The sequence below is a fragment of the Poecilia formosa genome, unplaced genomic scaffold, assembly GCF_000485575.1.
Source record: "Poecilia formosa unplaced genomic scaffold, Poecilia_formosa-5.1.2 Scaffold95, whole genome shotgun sequence".
NCBI lineage: Eukaryota > Metazoa > Chordata > Actinopteri > Cyprinodontiformes > Poeciliidae > Poecilia > Poecilia formosa.
Window position 1 is genome coordinate 828062 of NW_006800034.1, and position 17885 is coordinate 845946.

General features: G+C 37.0%; 4 protein-coding genes across 4 annotated transcripts; 3 read left to right on the forward strand and 1 right to left on the reverse strand.

The window, feature by feature from the left end:
- Positions 1-2541: 2541 nt before the first annotated feature.
- Positions 2542-7326, reverse strand: fbxl15 (F-box and leucine-rich repeat protein 15). The gene is made up of 5 exons (XM_007558271.2): positions 7139-7326; positions 6646-6805; positions 4818-5320; positions 3907-4134; positions 2542-3822 (listed from the first exon to the last, which is right to left on the reverse strand). The coding sequence occupies exons 1-4, from the start codon at positions 7162-7164 to the stop codon at positions 3945-3947; spliced, it is 879 nt and encodes a 292-aa protein (XP_007558333.1). The 5' UTR covers positions 7165-7326; the 3' UTR covers positions 2542-3822; positions 3907-3944.
- A 1027-nt stretch (positions 7327-8353) lies between these two features.
- On the forward strand, positions 8354-10342 carry gpx9 (glutathione peroxidase 9). The gene is made up of 5 exons (XM_007558272.2): positions 8354-8559; positions 8649-8742; positions 9604-9734; positions 9833-9963; positions 10043-10342. The coding sequence occupies exons 2-5, from the start codon at positions 8658-8660 to the stop codon at positions 10098-10100; spliced, it is 405 nt and encodes a 134-aa protein (XP_007558334.1). The 5' UTR covers positions 8354-8559; positions 8649-8657; the 3' UTR covers positions 10101-10342.
- Positions 10343-11113: 771 nt separating this feature from the next.
- On the forward strand, positions 11114-13307 carry LOC103142289 (NADH dehydrogenase [ubiquinone] 1 beta subcomplex subunit 8, mitochondrial-like). The gene is made up of 5 exons (XM_007558275.2): positions 11114-11261; positions 11482-11608; positions 11748-11847; positions 12329-12484; positions 13160-13307. Exons 1-5 carry the CDS (start codon positions 11129-11131, stop codon positions 13250-13252), a joined length of 609 nt encoding a protein of 202 aa, XP_007558337.1. The 5' UTR covers positions 11114-11128; the 3' UTR covers positions 13253-13307.
- Positions 13308-13600: 293 nt separating this feature from the next.
- LOC103142342 (protein transport protein Sec31A-like) lies at positions 13601-17622 on the forward strand. Its single transcript, XM_007558370.2, has 9 exons — positions 13601-13724; positions 14505-14737; positions 15185-15380; positions 15468-15563; positions 15832-15972; positions 16439-16581; positions 16673-16772; positions 16876-17037; positions 17390-17622. The coding sequence occupies exons 2-9, from the start codon at positions 14535-14537 to the stop codon at positions 17597-17599; spliced, it is 1251 nt and encodes a 416-aa protein (XP_007558432.1). The 5' UTR covers positions 13601-13724; positions 14505-14534; the 3' UTR covers positions 17600-17622.
- Positions 17623-17885: the final 263 nt, after the last annotated feature.

Sequence of the window (17885 nt, forward strand, 5' to 3'; positions counted from 1 at the left end):
TTAAAAATATGAAAATGAACAAAATCTCTGACTCAAATTTTAGGCCCATCTGAACAGCTACAGTAATTCTCTCTTCGCCTTATATGAAGTTCATTTCAAAAACAGTGGAGACAGTGGGTAGAGAAAAAAAAATCAATTTATTCAATTTCTGATTATTGTTCCTAATATATATATAAAGGAAAAAATTCAAATGATCAATTTCTCTGATTTTACTTTTTACTTTTTATAGGTATATGTTTGAGTAAAATGAACATTGTTCTTTTATTCTATCCACTACTGACAACATGTCTTGTAGTCCATCCTTGTTTGTGTAAAAGGAGAAAGGAAATGGCACAAGGATGTTGGTTTTATTCTCTGGGGAGTCTCAGCTTACTAGTGTGTGCCCTGTGCTGCAGAGTGCAATAGGCCAGGTGCAAACAGAAAGGTTGATTGTATAAGAAAATGACCCCAACCGCCCCATATCCCCCTCCAAAAAATAAAATCTAACATATAATGCACTCATGTAATCATTGCACCCATTGGCAGAACATTCAATCTTTTCTATTTCATTCAAGCGAAATTAACAAAATAGAAACTTTTCATTTAAAATTTCTATTTCTATCACTCTGAATGTAACTTTATTCATCTCTCTGTCAGAATTGACCAGCTCCCCAGTCCCTGCTGAAGAGAAAACACCTTCACAGCATGACACTGCCATTCTCATGTTTCACCTTTGCGTCGGTGTGTTCAGTAGTTAGTTTTCTGCTCCACAAAATGCTTTGCAAGTAAGCCAAAAACTGCTAACGGGGCTCCCCCCCCGCCTCCCTCAAAGTTCTATTGCCAAAAAATACCAGAGTTCTATGTATCATTTTGATGTGCGCCATACTTTGTTGGTCATTGACTTGTCATTGTAATTTGAAGAGGTGTAAAAAAAACATAGTTTGCATCGTTTTTCAAGAGAATATACCTGAAATTGATTTCCTCATCCTGTTGAATCCAAATAAAAATGACTCAAACACACTGAATTACCAAAGAATCAAAACATTCATCATCTTATTTGTATTTTCTAGAATGATGAAAGTCTTCTTTTATTCTTGTTACGTGACTCAGCATTCACAAGAAGCATAAACATACCTCCCAGATCTCTGGACAACATCTTTACTGTCAGTAAGGACTTTATATGCAGTCAGAGAATAAACTTAGATTTATTCATTGCTTTAATGAGTTCCATATATTACACAGTGCCTGAAGCTAAAACTGCTTCATGAACGGAATGGACCAACTTCATTGCTGAGCCTTCGTATAAAATGATCAGCTGCTATTGATCAATAATTTAGACAAGTGCCAGATTATTGACAGGAAGACAAAATATGTTTGGCTGGCTGTGTTTGAGAAATCCCCCCCATACACTCAATCACTGGAACAGAAATTGCTCCATGGAATATCATATTGCGGCAATGTTTCTTTTCCCTCCTGCAGATCAATGCTAATTGAGGTCCTAGATGATGAATGTAGCCTGAAATGTTTTTTTTAACCCACGGAGCGCTGCTCAGCAACAAGAACTGGGGCCTTTTGGGTCGTTACAGAGTGACTTAAGAGGCACAGAGGTTGTATAAAAGAGAACCAAACTTTTTTTTAATGTATATATTCATTGAAAAATATGACATAAATATGACTAGGTTGATTTGGATATCCTTAAATGTCCATAAAAGCAATCAGCAACTGTACAGGCTAAAATTGAACATTTTCTAACTAAGAGCACCATGCAGCCTCCTCTGAGGGACAGCAGTAAATTATGAAGATCAACACAGCCAACAGAAGGATGCTGCTCGATCCCTGAAGCCCTACAAACACAACCAACGCGGACAGCACGCAGCAGATGGGGTAAACCATGCCATCATGTGGAAAATAGACCTGTTGTGTTGTCGCGGAGACTAGACTCGGCATAGTCTGCCAAGTGGACCACCAGAGGAAACTGCAAGAAGCTGTGACAACAAGGGGAAAGCTTTAATTCTTGTTGTGCATTCGCTCCGTCAGACAATAACAAGGCCTTTAAAGCTGATGTTAGTTGTCACAGCCCGCTAAACAAGTCAGTTACAAGATTTTTGCTTCCAAATCCCTGAAAAGTGCAACATTTTATGAACTATTGGTGATGTATCTGTGCTATAAAACTGTAATATTTCTGTCATCAATTGGAGTTTAAACCAGTGGAGGCTCTCAAACAGAACTAAAGACAAATATCCTGACTCGTTGCTGCCATCTTGTGTCTCTTTAAGTTTTAAAAAAAAGCACTCAAGAATTAGTGAACAAACAGTTAGGGTTTGGATGTAAAACAATATTCTGAGTTTTTTATATCTAACAGTACAGAACCCCCTCAGATGTACCAAGACATTGCTGTCCACTTACAGTGGGGGAAATGAGAATTTGATACATCACAGAATTTTCACCATTTTCATCTAGAACAAAGAAGTAGGTAATTTTCTTCGTAGTCTTAAACTTCAACATTGAGAGACAGATTACTAAAGGAAAAAAAAATAATCACCCCAAAAAAGACACTACAAATTTTAAATAATTGGCATTTTATTGCATGAAATACATATTTGATCACCTACCATCTAGAATCCTATTTGAACTCCTCACCTCTGCAACATATACCAGTCCACTAGTGACAGCAAGATAAGGCTTTGAAGCACTGAAACTTTCTTTCCAATTGGTCCACTCAGGAGCCAAAGCTTCATGATGCTTCATTTGCTCCACTATGCCATCAAGTGGACAATAAATGTAAAACAGGGCTATTATAGTGATTTTGCTTCAGTGTTGGAAGCTTTAAACTGAACTCAGAAATGCGTGAGATGTCAACACATGATCTTAATTTGTCTTTACGATACAGTGTCTGGATCAAAAGGGAAAGTGGAAACAAATAGAGGAGGATAACTTCAAAGAAAAAAAAAAAACAGTCATTCCCTCAGTTTTTAGACTACCGATTTTAAAAGAAAAAAAAGTCAACATGCATAAAAAAGTTTTGCTTTACAAATTACAGCAGATTAATACACAATTTTTCGGGTGGCATTTCCCCATTTAACTGCTTACATAATTAATGTGCCGTGTCACAAGAACAATAACTGCTTTACAAGTTCTTATAAAATCTACTTGGACTTAATGGGGAAAAGTCCAAATAAATTCTTGTGTTTTAAACACGTGCTGAGGCTGTACATTTAGAACATTATCATTCTATGGGTCACTTCAATCACATCACAAAAACAACATATAATGATTCAGTTACTTCTGAGTGCTTCTGGTCTGGCAAAGTGTGAAACAGCAGATAAAACCTAAATGTTTCAAGAGATATTAAACTTTGAATAAATTAAAACAAATATCTAGTGTTGCAGTGACAGCTTTGGAAATGCATTTGTGTGCCCTGGGTGAACTGACCCTTTCTGCAAGTAAACTCAAGCAAAACAAAATGTTTAATTAAACTCAAACATTGTAAATGTTTCTAAATGAAACATAAGACCATTTGTAGCTTTGCATTTTGTTTGGAACAAACAACAACAACAAAAATACATTATGCTTTTGGTTAGGAATGCAATCTTGCGACATTAAGTGAATAAAAAGTGCAGTAATATATTTTGGACAAGAGGCAGCAAGGCTAAAAACACACATGGCTTTCTTCTTTGAATGTTAAATTCAAACTTATTTTCAGTTAAATTCTAACTTTGCAGCGCTGACCACGATCCAGTGAGGTTCTCTTTTTGTTTTTTTTATTCCACATCCATACTTTTCTGAAAAGTCGAATCATTTCTCCATCACGTGATATGAGTTCAAGTGACAGCTGCCAGTCGCCTGCAACAAAAGCAAGACGAGTCTGTAAACCACCACGTCAATGTAACTGGCGAAAAAAAGCTCGACAGCAGCTGCTGTTCTTACCTCACTTTGCGAACTCGTTCTTGAGTTTCTCCCTGTGGCTAGATCTGCAGATTGATAAAAGGAGCGAAACCCAGCATATCCTGAAGAAGCACCAGGGCCCGCGGTAAAGGCGGCTCTACATCGATCACTACGTTGCGCTTCCGGAGAGGGTCGAGGCTCGACTCGGTCACGTTGTGACAGTGATTCACCCTCAGGGACTGCAGCTTTGGGCAATACTCTGCAAGAGTTCTTTGGGGCATAGGAGTAACAGGGGGAACTTATGAATGGATGATCAAATCAAACGCTTTAGGAAAAAAGAGTGTTATATGTATAGCTGCTTATGCAATTGTTGTTTTGAGACCGTTTAAGTAATATGCAAGTTTACCCTATCAAAGACTAATAAACTTTTGTTTTGTAAAGAACACTGAACACTGGAACTGGAAGATATATTAAATATTCTAAATAAAACAACAACCAAAACAATGAATAAAATGGAAATAAAAAACACACAACTGGAACCAAAAATCAAATTAATTACGATGTCTCTGTAAACAAAACTGTATGACAAAAAAAATTAATTATCGGAAATGGAAATTATCGAGCTCATTTTAATTATTAATTACGTAGTAAATAACAATAACATAAAACTTAAAAAACCTCAAGGAGTATGAAAACCACTACAAATAGGCATGTTCTATTGTTCAAATTACTGTCCTGTCTAACTGGACTAAAATGTCAAACATTGTTGCCTGGAGAAAGGTTAAATGTGTTGTCTTTTCTCTATTCATCTGTTCATGTATGTTTGGATAAAAGGCAGACACTGTTATCCAAAGCGACTTACAAATGAGGATATAACAACACAGTTTACACCAAAGCTAACAATAAGCTACTTATATCATCGTTTCCCCTTTTAGAATCAGTACGTTACAAACCTGATGGACTGGTTCCGGACTCGCAGACAACCTGTCAGATCCAGCTGTTCCAGACCCCTGCAGTTCTTGGCCACCTCTTCCACCGACTCGTCTGTAATGTTGGCATTGACCGCCAACGACAGCGACTTCAGCTCAGCACACTTTTTGGCCAGGTAGCAGATGGCGTCATCCTTCAGCTGGCGGCAGGCGGTGAGATCGATCGACCGGAGCCCTCCACAGTGGTCAGCCAGGCTGCGCAGAGACAGGCAGTCCACCCAGTCGCAGTGAGCCAGGCCGAGATGCTGGAGATGCGTGCAGCTCAAGGACACGGCCACTAAGGAGTGGCGGGTGAGGGAGGCACAGCCACTCATGTCTACCCTGTGCAGATGCTGGTTCTGGCCGATAACAGGAAGCAACTCCTTGTCTGTGACCCAGTCTGAACAGTTTTGAAGGGACAGGTTCTGGAGAACTTTATTGTCTTTTAACATTGTGCAAAATGCTTCCTTGGGGATGCACGGTCCAATCTGCAAATATTCAAACGGAACATGGAGCTGAAATATTTTGCTAACCAATACAGTCCCCCTTGATTATTTGATTTACAATTTTAATGTATATGACAGATCAACAGAGTAGTGCAAATAGAAGGAAAAAAATGATAAACGTTTTTGTTTTTTTTAAATAAAAGTCTGGAAAGAGACAGGGAATTGTATTCAACCCTTAAACTTAACTAAAATGTTTCCCCGATATCCTGTGAAAAGTAGCTGGGGTTGTTGTAGTCAGGATGTTGTAGTGATTTGCAAAAAATCTTTTGGATCTCCTGCAAATAAAGCACTTTCTTCCACTTGTTTACTGTGTCATCAACACAGCTTGTGGCCAACAGTAAACAGGGCTTCTTATGGCTTTATTCAACAACTGGCTTTCTCCTAGTCACTCTTGAATAAAGGACAGATTTATGGAGAACACAACTTATAGTAGTTATATTTATGATGTTGATCTCTGCATCTCCTCCAGAGTTACCGCTAGCCCCTTGGCTAGACCAGTCATGTGTTGTTTGGTCACTAAAAATCTCAGAGAAAGCTTTACAATGCATAGTAACTGTATTTATACTGAGATAAAGTTACACAAATATGGACTATATTCACTAATTAATAGGTTTCATCTGAAGGCAACTGTTTGCACTGGGTTTTATTTAGGCCATTGGTCTGCTAGTGGCTCTTTGAATCTTCCACAATAATTTTTAATGAGTTTGGCTAAAAATTATTAACCAACTGATGTCTTTAAATGCGGGTTTGAGCAGTACATTATTGCTTACATAATTTTGAACAAATAACATCCCAAAATTTTAACTATTCTGTTTTTGCTATTATGTCTTTGCTTATTCTAATAGCTGAAAACTTAAATAAAATGCTGAAAACTTAAATAAAATGCTGTTTCTTTAAAAATGACAATGCATTTCTTATACGAGACATTCATTAGGCATTATGTCGTTTATTTTCAAAAGATGATGGAACAGTTTAGCTTCTAGACAAGCTATATGACCTGGACTGAGGGCAAAAATGGCTCTTTGGATTCCAAATTCAATTCAGTTTATTTGTAAAGCAATGTCATCTCAAGGCACTTTGTAAGAAAAGTCATTTCAATTTAATGAAATATTCGTTCCAGTTAATTATAATTATCAAACGTAGCAGGTTGCAGTTTAGGAATATCAGAGTAAAGGGAGATGAACACATCTGCACCTTTCAGCATTCTAATTCATACAACTTTGAAAAGCATCCATCCATTTCCCTCACATTTATAAACTACTGCTGCAATGCACTGCTCCTTTTTAAAAGTATGTACCATTACTTACGGTGGAAAAATTAAAAGTCCTGCAGTTGGCCAGATACACCTGGACGAGGCTGTGGAACTGCTTGCTAACCCTCTGCAGGCTGACAATGTGCTGCAACGGCAAGTAGGACAAAATGTGTGGAACGAGAACATCCTCCCAAGGCAGGTCCAAGAGATGACATCTGCAGGAAAACAAACCCTGTTACAGCTGAACTTTGACTCTGCAAACGCTTAAACAAAAATAAAATAAATAAAATTTTAAAAAATCAACGAATACGAGTAAACACACAATGGGGTAATTTAATGCATTAGCATTGAGTGCCGTTGCGTTTGCCCTGGCGCTGCTGTATATAGTTAAAATTAATTGCCAGCTATATATAAATGGCACGAGCTGCGTTCCATTGACTGTTGGTTAATAATCTTACGCTTCCGCTGTTAGCCGGAGAGCTAGTCTGCCGGGGCCACCAACTCAGCTGTTTTTTTAGAGATATAAACACGTTTTAAAAGCTACTTACGTCTGCCAACTGCCTTCTTCATCCATTGTGAACCAGCTGCGTAATACGCTGTTTTTCAGGACGAGCTGTTCTTTACATTGTCACCTAAGGAGCGTATTTTGCCTTAGCATCTTGTAAAGCGTTTGAGGTGTAACCTAAACCAAAAGCTGCATTCGCTGGCTGTCGGAATAATTATTGTCAACAAAGAAAACTGCGCAAATCATCTCACAGAAGATAACGGAACTTTGTAAAATTGTCAGATTATATACAGCCACTGAAAAGCACAACATAATGGGGTACCTGATTAGTCTGAGTTGCAATTTAGTTTGTAAATCATTTAGCCAGAGAAGCAAATGCACCTAAATTATATTCGTTTACAAAAATAACGTGCTAATCCTTTCTGATGGAGTAATTTTGAAATAATTTTTGTCAAATACATAATTTTTTTGTAGTGTTTTATAACAGTAACCCGGGAAATACATCACTGGTCATAACATTTACGGTGAACACTTGAATGCGTCATGACTGATTTTTTGTATTTTAGAGACGATGGGATTATAAGTAGACTGATTTGTTACAGCTGCCATTTTTTCAAAAAGCCACCCGATGTTATGCTCATTTCCCATTTCCCAAATCAGGATGTTAAATTATTTCTTCCTTTTAAAATTCCCCCAAACTTATTTTATTCTACACATAAAAAATAGGTGTTTTCAGATAAATTTATATGTCCCTTTAGTGCTTTGAACATCAATAATTCAAACACCACTGGCACAACAAAGCATCTTAAAACACACACACACACACACACACACACACACACACAGTTAGAGAAAGAAAAATAGCTAGAATTTTTTTTATGAAAATAGCAGAAAATAAATTTGAGTTCTTTACACAATATCTTCAAAAACAAGTATTTATTTGCATTTTTAGTAACATGAAAGTATAGGCACTGACTATGTATCCACAATAAAATTATGCATTTTTCAATGTAACCACATTTGTTGATCATAACTAAATATTTTTGAATCTCATAAGTCAAAATCACAATTCAAATAATATGTCAAAATATATCAAAATAAATAACTGTTCTCTTAATCCCCCAGTTCCAAAGATAAACAAGAGCTGTTTTAAGTTCAGCAGTCAGCTACTCAGCCAGCTCACCTCTGTCCAGAGGTACAATGAAGTCAATCATGCAGAACAACTGCTGACCCAACAAGTTATGTTTCAGTGAATGACAGCAGCCAGCAGAGTAGTGGAGTGAATGCTCACTCCTCAGTAAACATAGTCTATATACAAGCCATAGAACAAGAATGGCGTACAAGTCGATATATGATTTTTCCGCTGAGACGCTGGAAGGAGAGGAAGTCCCATTGAGCATTTATAAAGGAAAGGTGCTGCTCATTGTCAATGTTGCCACCTTCTGAGGGTCAACGATTGAGGAGGTGATTCTTCAAGAACATTGACTGCATAATGTTCTACGTAGTGTACCCACATAGCCTTACTGCAACCATTATTTTCCATGTTCTTTCAGTACCACCGAATGAATGCACTAATGGAAATGTTTGGCAACCTGAATTTCACTGTGTTAGGTTTCCCCTGCAACCAGTTTGGTCTTCAGTCACCTGGTAAGTTTCTCCTCTGATTTAATTAAGCTTATAATGCTTTCTTTATTTCTTATTATGTTTATGAGGCAAAGATTGTTGGACTTATAGGGAAAAGTTCTTTGCTTGCATTGTGTGTATACTGAACATTTGTTTTGCTGAACCGCCATAATAATAAAAAGCCTTTGTTCAAAAGTAGAGTAAAAGGTGAGTTGTTATATTATTTTGTCTGTTGAAGTGATATATTGAAATTGTTCTTTTTGATGATTAAACAGCATGCAATTTTGATAACTAATAAAGAAAGAGAATACAATGCATAGGTTTAAATTTATCATAGTTATTCTCTTACACAGAGGTTTGAAATTAAATCAAATATTTAATTAAAGGCAGAGTCTTTGGAAGGAAACCAACCAATTTAAATTAACTCTACTAATTCAAAGGTTCATTAAACATCCAGCCAGGACCTACCTGACAATTGGAAAATGTGGTTTCTCTGCATTTCGTCATGGGGAATTTAATAAAATTTTAGTGGATGCATATGTATTTATTTGAACCTGGATATAAGACTTACAACCTTAGTGGATCCAAGAAAATTCATTGTGAGTTCAAACTTGTGAATCCATTTTAGATTTTCAAAATTTGTTGAAGTTGTTTTTATTGTTTCACTCTGTAAAAAGAACAATTCAAATGCAACCATAAAATCCCTAAAATTAACATAACATTCATGAGAATGAGAAGTGAATGGAAACTTCTGACTGGAACAGTCGGCACTTTTTGTAAGTCTATGATAATGCCACTTATAAAACAGTTTTTACTTGTAAGTGACATGTGCTAACACAGAAATAAATAAAATACATAAATAATTTTACATGCATCTGTTTTTAGAGGTGAATGAAGAAATGCTCAATGTACTGAAGTATGTGAGACCTGGCAGTGGGTTTGTACCAAAGTTTCCTGTCTTTGCCAAGATCGAGGTGAATGGGTTGAACGAAGAACCTCTTTTTACATATCTAAAGGTATACTGCATTCTACAAAGATTTCAGATGTATACACTCAAATGATTCAGAATCGTTCCGGTTAGCACAGCTGTTCTGTCTCTTCTTGTTCTCCACAGGACTCGCTGCCATTTGTTAATCCTCTTATTGGAGATATAAAGAAGTTCTACTGGTCCCCAATATGTGTCAACGACATTAGATGGAATTTTGAGAAGTTTCTTATTAATTCAGATGGCACCCCTTTCAAAAGGTAAATATCACATACAAAACCTTCAGCTAATTTAAGGCTGTTTTTTTTTCTGTTACATGCCATCTTCCTTGCTGTGTAGGTATGAACTTCACTGTCCCATTGAAATGGTGGAGAAAGACATAGCAGACCTTCTCTGATGGACATTAGGGAAACACTCCCTGATGGCAGAGTGATGATCACTCAGTAAATGCATATGTGCACCTGAGCTGAATCTGATTGGAAGAGGAACTTGTGTAGGAGCTTCAGTGCATTCTCTCTGAGAACAAGTTCCCTTTCAGCCACTCGAGGAGTTTCCATGTCACTGTCATGCTTCTTGGAAATGGACTTGGAACTGCCATTCAGATTCTAAATTAAAATAAAGCATGAGATTTAGAACTTTGTTTTTGTCATTGTCATCATTGATGAACCCTAGCTTAAAACCAACGTAAAAATATAGCGGCTAAGCACAGCAGTAGTTATGCCCTGCAAACAAGACTGGTGTTGATTTCTAAGAGTTGACTAAGGATGTTGCTGAGGAAAAAGGTTCTGGCCTCTCACCCCTTATATGTAGTACAAAAGGAGTCTTACTCCTTAAACTTTATGATATTTTATCACATTACACAACCACAAATTTTAGTGTTTTTTTTCTGTTAAGTGTATATGTGCAATACAACACAACTTTGTGCCTACTTTTTTTCAAATATCCAAATCATACACAATTTCCAATTATTTACAATTATTACTAAACAGTGTAGATTTTACAATGTCCAATAAAACTTAAAAAGCACAATAATTATAGTACGCTATAACAAAAGAACATAAAAGGAGTGCGTTAAAAAATCATAACTTATCATCACAGAAATTTGAATTGAAAGAAAAATCAAAAATGGACTTGAAAGTTTTAATGAAATTCTTAAAGTGTAGTGCGTATTTGTATTTAGTCTCATGAACCAACTGCAGTTACAGCCACCATTGTATGCCACTTTGCATAATAAACATTCCCAGCACAATGCAAAATAAAAATTAACTCTGAACAACAGATAACAGAAATTCTCTACTTGAGAAAGACGTGGATTTTTACAAATTTATTTATTTTTTTATTAATCGCCTTTTTCAGAGAAAATGTTTGTAAATTGCGGAAGAATGTCAATGTTCCTTACCGGAGCCCATAGTTCATTTTTCGCGCATGCGTACCTCTCATTCTGTCAGACAACAGCAGCCAGTAAACATGGCTGGTGTTGGTTTCCAACGTTTGGCCAAGGCTCTCGCTAAGGGTAAAGGTTCTGGCCTCTCAGCCCTTGTATCGGGATGTAGAGCAGGTAGGTCGTGTTTTAGTATTGTGGGTATGAAAGATTTCTTTAAACATATTTGTCATGGTTTTTAGTTTGAAGCTTCTCATGGACGTAACCTTGAATTGCGACCATTAGCTCGAGCTAGCAGAGAGTCAGCGGCTGTTCTGAATGAGTGGAGCGAGTCTTAAATTGGGTTGTGTACACGTTCATTATTGCTTTCAGAAATGCATTTTTATTGCTGTTTCAGCCTCTGGTGCGACAAAAGATAGTCTGCCTGGCGCATACCCAAAGACCCCAGAGGAGAGAGCTGCTGCTGCAAAGAAATACAATCTAAGGGTTGAGGACTATGAGCCGTATCCGGATAACGGAGAGGGGTGAGCTTCTTTTTGAAAGCTTTTTAGCTTATGTCGCATTCCGGTATAATTTCATAGGCATTGCTCATTTAGAAGGAGTCTAATGAATGGACAATAATGGACATTCGGAACTAACACTTTAATTTTATTGTTTCCATAGCTTCGGTGATTACCCAAAATTACAAGATAGGTCCCAACACGAGAGAGACCCTTGGTACAAATGGGACCACCCTGACTTGAGGAGGAACTGGGGAGAGCCGGTAAGACAGGGATGAAATTCCCTTCTAAAAGTTTTTTTTTTTAATTGTAGATATATTATTATTTCTTAATAATTAACATAGATACTGGCAATTTAAAGCTTTTGTTATTTATATGTATTGCTTTCTTAGATAAAATACAAAGTCCCATACCATACAGTTTTACAGTTCGCATGGCTGGACACCCATGAAGAAGTATTCATATGTCCTCAACTTTTTACTTTTTTTTTCACATTATAATAACCAGCGTCAGTGCGTTTATTATAGCAATGAACAACACAAAATACAGAACTAAATCCTTTTAGCATTCTGTGGGAAGACGTGAAAACTGATGTTTAGATGCTCCTCCACATAATGTAAGCTTGGTTGAGCTACTTTGCAAGGAAGAATTGTGACAAAAATTTCTGTCTATATGCAAATGAATGCTTAAAACATATCTAGAGTCATCAGATTAATAGGTTGTTCTGTTGTGCCAATATTGTAGATGCACTGGAATTTTGACATGTACCTCAGAACCCGGGTGGACACATCTCCGAGCCCTGTGCCGTGGTCAACGATGTGGAAACAACTGTTTGGTTTCGTCGGGTTCATGTTGTTCATGTTCTACATGGGGGAGAAATTTCCATCCTATCAACCTATTGTAAGTACACACCCAATTTTAGTGTATAAAATTACAGTAGACGGACTCAAGTAAATGTGTATTATTTCATTCTATGGACTTTTCTATGTTTAGTATTGTTTCATTATACATTGCTGATGGAGTTTCAGTGAGGATTGGACACATATTGTAGTGATGGTTGCTTTAAAAAGAGATCATACATCTCAAAATCCTGGTATATAATTTGACTAAATCAAACCAATTTGGTACATGTGCAGAGCTGATAGGCAAAGCTAACCATGTTTAAGTCCATTTACTATGGTTGTCAAAATAATCAATATAGCTAAATAACTGATACTAGAAATATGTAATTATAAAGCATCCTTGCTGCAAATTTCCGAATCACACCACACTCTGCTCTACTGTGGTACAAATTAACACAGGAAAATGTTAATCAGCTCAGTTGGCCACTAAATAGTGACGCAGCAAAACAAACTAGTGCAATCTACTCTGCTCTTTGATCAAAGAAAATATGGAAAATTATCATTGTACAAGGCTGCTACATACTTTTGTATAGACCAGATCTTTAACACTTTAAGAAATATGTTTGTTATGCACCCTGATAACTTTGGGTACTTGTTGCTTTTTCTGCTCCGCATTGCTTTATTTTTGCATTTATGTATTTAGTAATACACTCATTTATTTCTTTTGTTTCAGGCCCCAAAGCAATATCCCTACAACAACCTGTACTTGGAGAAAGGAGGAGATCCTGCAAAGGCACCAGAAGAAGTTAAAAATTATGAAATCTAAACCTAAAATACAATTTTGCTCTTGTATATATTTCTGGCAAAAATAAAGACTTACGTTAATGTATAAAATATCTGTGTGGAATTGTATTTTGTTCTATGTAAAGACTAAATTTGTTTCATGAAATAAAAGCAGCACTTGATGTTTTTAAATATAATTAGTTTCATGAAATAAAAGCAGCACTTGATGTTTTTAAATATAATTTGTTTCATGAAATAAAAGCAGCACTTGATGTTTTTAAATATTCAGATGAAAAAAAAAAAATTCTGACAATTGTACTATCCCAGATATGGTTCCGATGAGTTCAGGGCGTTAGGTCAGCTGAAATGTGAGGTTATATGTAAAATGTCCCTGTGGGCGATCCGTAGCTTAGTGACAACACGGCAGTAGCACTTTGGTCTGGGCTGCTAGCTTCGCTGATAAGTAGCACTGGAGCGTGTAGACGCAAATTGTCAAGCTGTGTAACACAGTTTACGTAAGTTGCTCTTAAAAACACATTTTCCTAACCAGGAGATTTAAATTGAGTCTTTTTATCCTTTGTTTTATTTGCCTTTGATGTACTGCAATTGGGGTGGTGGCTAACGACTAGCTAGCTAGCAACAGCAGCATCGGCTGGGAGTATATAAACTGGAAAACTTAAGATATGGTGTTTTCATAGATTGGTTGAATATATAACATTTTAACCCTAACGCTAAATAATATTAATAAATTTCGTTTGTAATGTGAAATTTAATGAAGGCTACATTCGAGGTGTGCTTGCGAAATGCTAACTCGCTAGCTACATGGCAGATAAACAGAAAAATCTTATTTGATAGTAGTCTGGCAACTTGACGATTATAGTACTAAGAACTACATCAATTTGAATCAATTGTCGATGAGCTATAATTATGGTGCGATTATTTTTGTTATTCGGGTTACTGCTGTGTGAAGTAGACTGGATTAGAAGGCATTTCCTATGGCAGGTAACAGAAATAATCTGAACGGATGTTGCTGTGCTTCAGCAAAATGGAAAAGGAGGAATATAACCAAATCGATAGCTACAGATGATTTGGGGAGCGATGTCGTCTTCTGGTGTCGGTTCAATGTGTTTTATCAATTCCAGAGTTGGGAATCCAGAATCAGGAAATTTTAGCGCTGTATGCATTTATTTTTCTACTGAGAACATCAGGTTTTGTTTATCTTTATTAGTTATGTTAACCTGTACAGCAAAAAATGCCTATAACAAAATAATACACTGGTGGTCTCACCTTCCTAGGCTTTGAAACTTGAACCTCTGTAGTTGAAGATGAGGCTGAAGGAAATTCAGAGGACTGCCCACCAGGCATGGAGTCCTGCCGGACACCATCCGATCTACCTGGCCTTAGGAACATCAGCACAACAGCTCGATGCTTCTTTCAACACCACAGCTGCCATAGAGATATTTGAGATGGATTTTGCCGACCCCTCTCTGGAGATGCAGCTCAAGGGTTCATTATCCACAACAAACAGGTACTCTGTCATACATTTACACATTCTAACGTGCACATCCTGCAGTCCCCATCAGTCAGTACATAGAACTCGCATTGTGTTTCGGTTTTTGATTTTGCTTACTGGTGGATGATGCTGCATTCTTATTACAGGCAATAGCTGTTAACTATTGCAACTGTAGTGCATTGTAAAAACTATTCACACCCTTGGAACATTTTTACACACAAGCTTTGATGTATTTTGCTAGCATTTTATGTGCTAGACTGACACAAAGTAGCACATAATTTTCAAGTGGAATGAAATATTGCATGTTTTACGTTTTTGTTTTATTTACAAGTAAACTGAAATTGTAGTGTGAAACTGTTTTTTGGAATGTCTCAACCTTCTTTGCACATGTAGAGGGCGGCTGCCCTTTTATTTTTTGCGGGCTTTGGGGGTAATGGAGTAATGCCTGTTTTGCTCCCATAGGTTGCACAGCATTGTATGGGTAAATTTTGGGACGGCGGAAGATGGAACTGGAGGGAGACTCGTTGGGGGAAGCGAAAATGGCACATTGACTGTATATAACCCAGAGGCTATCATAAGTTCTGGAGCAGAGGCTGTTGTTGGGCAGTGTGACAAACACACAGGACCAGTCCGTGCACTTGATTTCAACCCGTTCCAGGTAAATACATTGCGATTATAGACAGATTATCCAAAAGCACATCTCGTATAATTCATAATTTTCTATCTGTGGCCTTTTCTTTCGCAGAGTAATCTTCTTGCCTCTGGAGCCAATGACTCTGAGATCTACATCTGGGATCTAAATAACTTCAGCAGCCCAATGACTCCAGGAGCAAAAACACAGGTAAGTACTGGATTTAGAAAAGTCACAGATTCTATTGTACTATATAAAGCTATTTACAATTGAAACCACAGTCACTTTCAAATTTAATTTCCTGTTTTTGTAGTTTGAAACCTGAATAAGAGTGGAACCTCTTTTGTTTATGGTGTCGCCTTTGCTCTTATTTGTGAAACTGACCTGCTTTTTTCCCAGAGTTGTCAAAGTGCTTTAACACTCTGACCGTTAATTATCTGATTTGTATTGGACAAGCAGCTGTTTTCTCCTGTTTCAGCCCGTTGAAGACATCAGTGTTGTGTCGTGGAACAGGCAGGTTCAGCACATCCTGGCATCTGCTAACCCCAGTGGGAAAGCGGTTGTGTGGGACTTGAGGAAGAATGAGCCCATCATAAAGATCAGTGATCACAGCAACAGGGTTGGTTGTTTTTCTTTTCTTTTTTTTTCAGTTATTAAAAAGAGATAATTGAGATTTGCCTGTTGTCCATCAGGTCATGTAATTAAGGCTCCCTTAATAATTTATTTTAAGCAATTTTTTTGTCTATTCGTAATACATTTGCAATAATATAATGTTTGGTAAGTGTTTCTTCTAGTACATAGAAATCAGACTATACTGTTCCCTAACTTTCACACTTTAAAATGTAATCAAAAAGGCAATAGTATTTCACTTTAAAAAAAAAAAATAAAGGCTTTATGTCTTTTATTTATTTAACTTTTTTACTTGAACAACTGAAATAAAGTAACTTATCAATTTTAATTTTATTCATATCTGAAATTTTGAAATAAAAGGTGCAGCCCAGTAAATAAAAAAAATCTAATTGAAAAGACTTTGATGGTAAATGGGTGTTGTGATTTTTGCATTCTACCTTGTTATGTGACTGAAGATGCACTGTTCGGGAATGCTGTGGCACCCTGACGTGGCCACCCAGCTGGTGTTGGCCTCAGAAGATGACCGACAGCCAGTCATCCAGATGTGGGACCTTCGCTTTGCTACGTCACCCCTTAAAGTGCTGGAAAATCATAAACGGTACAGTTTTATTGATTTATCTCTCGTTGGCATAAATTTGATTGAATTTTTGTTAGATTGTTCTGAGTTTTGTGCCGCTGGCGTCTTCCAGAGGAATTCTGTCCATTTCGTGGAGCCAATCCGATTCGGAGCTCCTTCTGAGTAGCGCTAAAGACAACAGGATCCTCTGCTGGAATCCAAACACTGGAGAGGTATTTGAAGTTTTTATTTACCAGTATGTAGTTCTGAAATTATCTCTCTTGGCTACAATTGATCTTCACTGGTGTCTTGTTTTTTTATTTTTTTTTATTTTAGGTAATTTACGAGCTTCCAACTACAAACCAGTGGTGCTTTGATGTCCAGTGGTGCCCCAGGAATCCAGCCCTTCTTTCAGCAGCGTCGTTTGATGGGAGAATCACAGTTTACTCTGTGATGGGAGGGAGCTTGAAGGCTCAGCAGCAAAGCACAGCTGACATGGTGATTACTAGTTTAAAGTTTAAATGTTAAAAAGTTTTGAACATTTAGTTGTCTGTCCACGAGATGGTGCTGTTGTAAAGGAAATCACGCTGACTAATAGCTAAATTTGAAAGAGGAAAGAAAATACTTCCTAGAGAACTGGTGTTTCCCCTGACAAACATCCATAACAACAGTTTATTATAGCGGAAGTACTAAAAAGAAAGAGTTGATGCACATATTTAAACATGTGAAAGTTTTCCTGTGTTTGTATTTATTTGGAAATGGAAAAAGAGATATTCTGTTCTACAAATAACTGAATTGATTTAGCATGCAGTTGTTAATTGAACAAATCATGTTCTTTATATTTTACCAGATATCCTCTTCATTTGATACAATGGATCCCTTTGGTACGGGACAAGTGCTGCCTCCTCTACAAGTTCCTCAGCCCAGTGTGCAGGAAACCATCGTTCCTCCTCTGAAGAAGCCACCTAAATGGGTGCGCAGGCCAGTGGGAGCTTCCTTTGGGGTAAGTGTGATATTAGAATATTTCATCCTGTGTTTGGTTGCCCTGGATTTTATTTAAGAGTATCCAAACAAAGGGGTCTGAATACAAAGGCTGGCTTTACAGATTCTTTTATTTCTTTTTTATTATTGTTATTTTAAGTTTGAAAACTAAACCATTTTTTTTTTACCTTCCTTTTCACCATTATGAACTACTGTGATCCCAGTAAAATACATTTAAATTTGTGGTTGCAAAAATGTGAAAATATTCAGAGGGGATGAATTCTTTTTGGATTTAGATACACACCATGTTTTTTCAAAGTATTGAACTTGTTTTTTTTCTTTTTTTTTTTTTTTTTTTTTTTTTT

Coding starts and splice junctions, on each gene's coding strand:
- fbxl15 (XM_007558271.2), bottom strand. CDS start 7,164: ATGGATGAAGAAGGCAGTTGGCAGAC. Junction 6,806..7,138: donor GAAGAAGGCAGTTGGCAGAC/GTAAGTAGCTTT, acceptor GTTTTCCTGCAG/ATGTCATCTCTTGGACCTGC. Junction 5,321..6,645: donor GGACTTTTAATTTTTCCACC/GTAAGTAATGGT, acceptor GAATATTTGCAG/ATTGGACCGTGCATCCCCAA.
- gpx9 (XM_007558272.2), top strand. CDS start 8,658: ATGAATGCACTAATGGAAATGTTTGGCAACCTGAATTTCACTGTGTTA. Junction 8,743..9,603: donor GTTTGGTCTTCAGTCACCTG/GTAAGTTTCTCC, acceptor ATCTGTTTTTAG/AGGTGAATGAAGAAATGCTC. Junction 9,964..10,042: donor GATGGCACCCCTTTCAAAAG/GTAAATATCACA, acceptor CTTGCTGTGTAG/GTATGAACTTCACTGTCCCA.
- LOC103142289 (XM_007558275.2), top strand. CDS start 11,129: ATGCGTACCTCTCATTCTGTCAGACAACAGCAGCCAGTAAACATGGCT. Junction 11,609..11,747: donor TATCCGGATAACGGAGAGGG/GTGAGCTTCTTT, acceptor TTGTTTCCATAG/CTTCGGTGATTACCCAAAAT. Junction 11,848..12,328: donor GGAGGAACTGGGGAGAGCCG/GTAAGACAGGGA, acceptor CCAATATTGTAG/ATGCACTGGAATTTTGACAT.
- LOC103142342 (XM_007558370.2), top strand. CDS start 14,535: ATGAGGCTGAAGGAAATTCAGAGGACTGCCCACCAGGCATGGAGTCCT. Junction 15,381..15,467: donor TTGATTTCAACCCGTTCCAG/GTAAATACATTG, acceptor TTTCTTTCGCAG/AGTAATCTTCTTGCCTCTGG. Junction 15,973..16,438: donor TCAGTGATCACAGCAACAGG/GTTGGTTGTTTT, acceptor ATGTGACTGAAG/ATGCACTGTTCGGGAATGCT.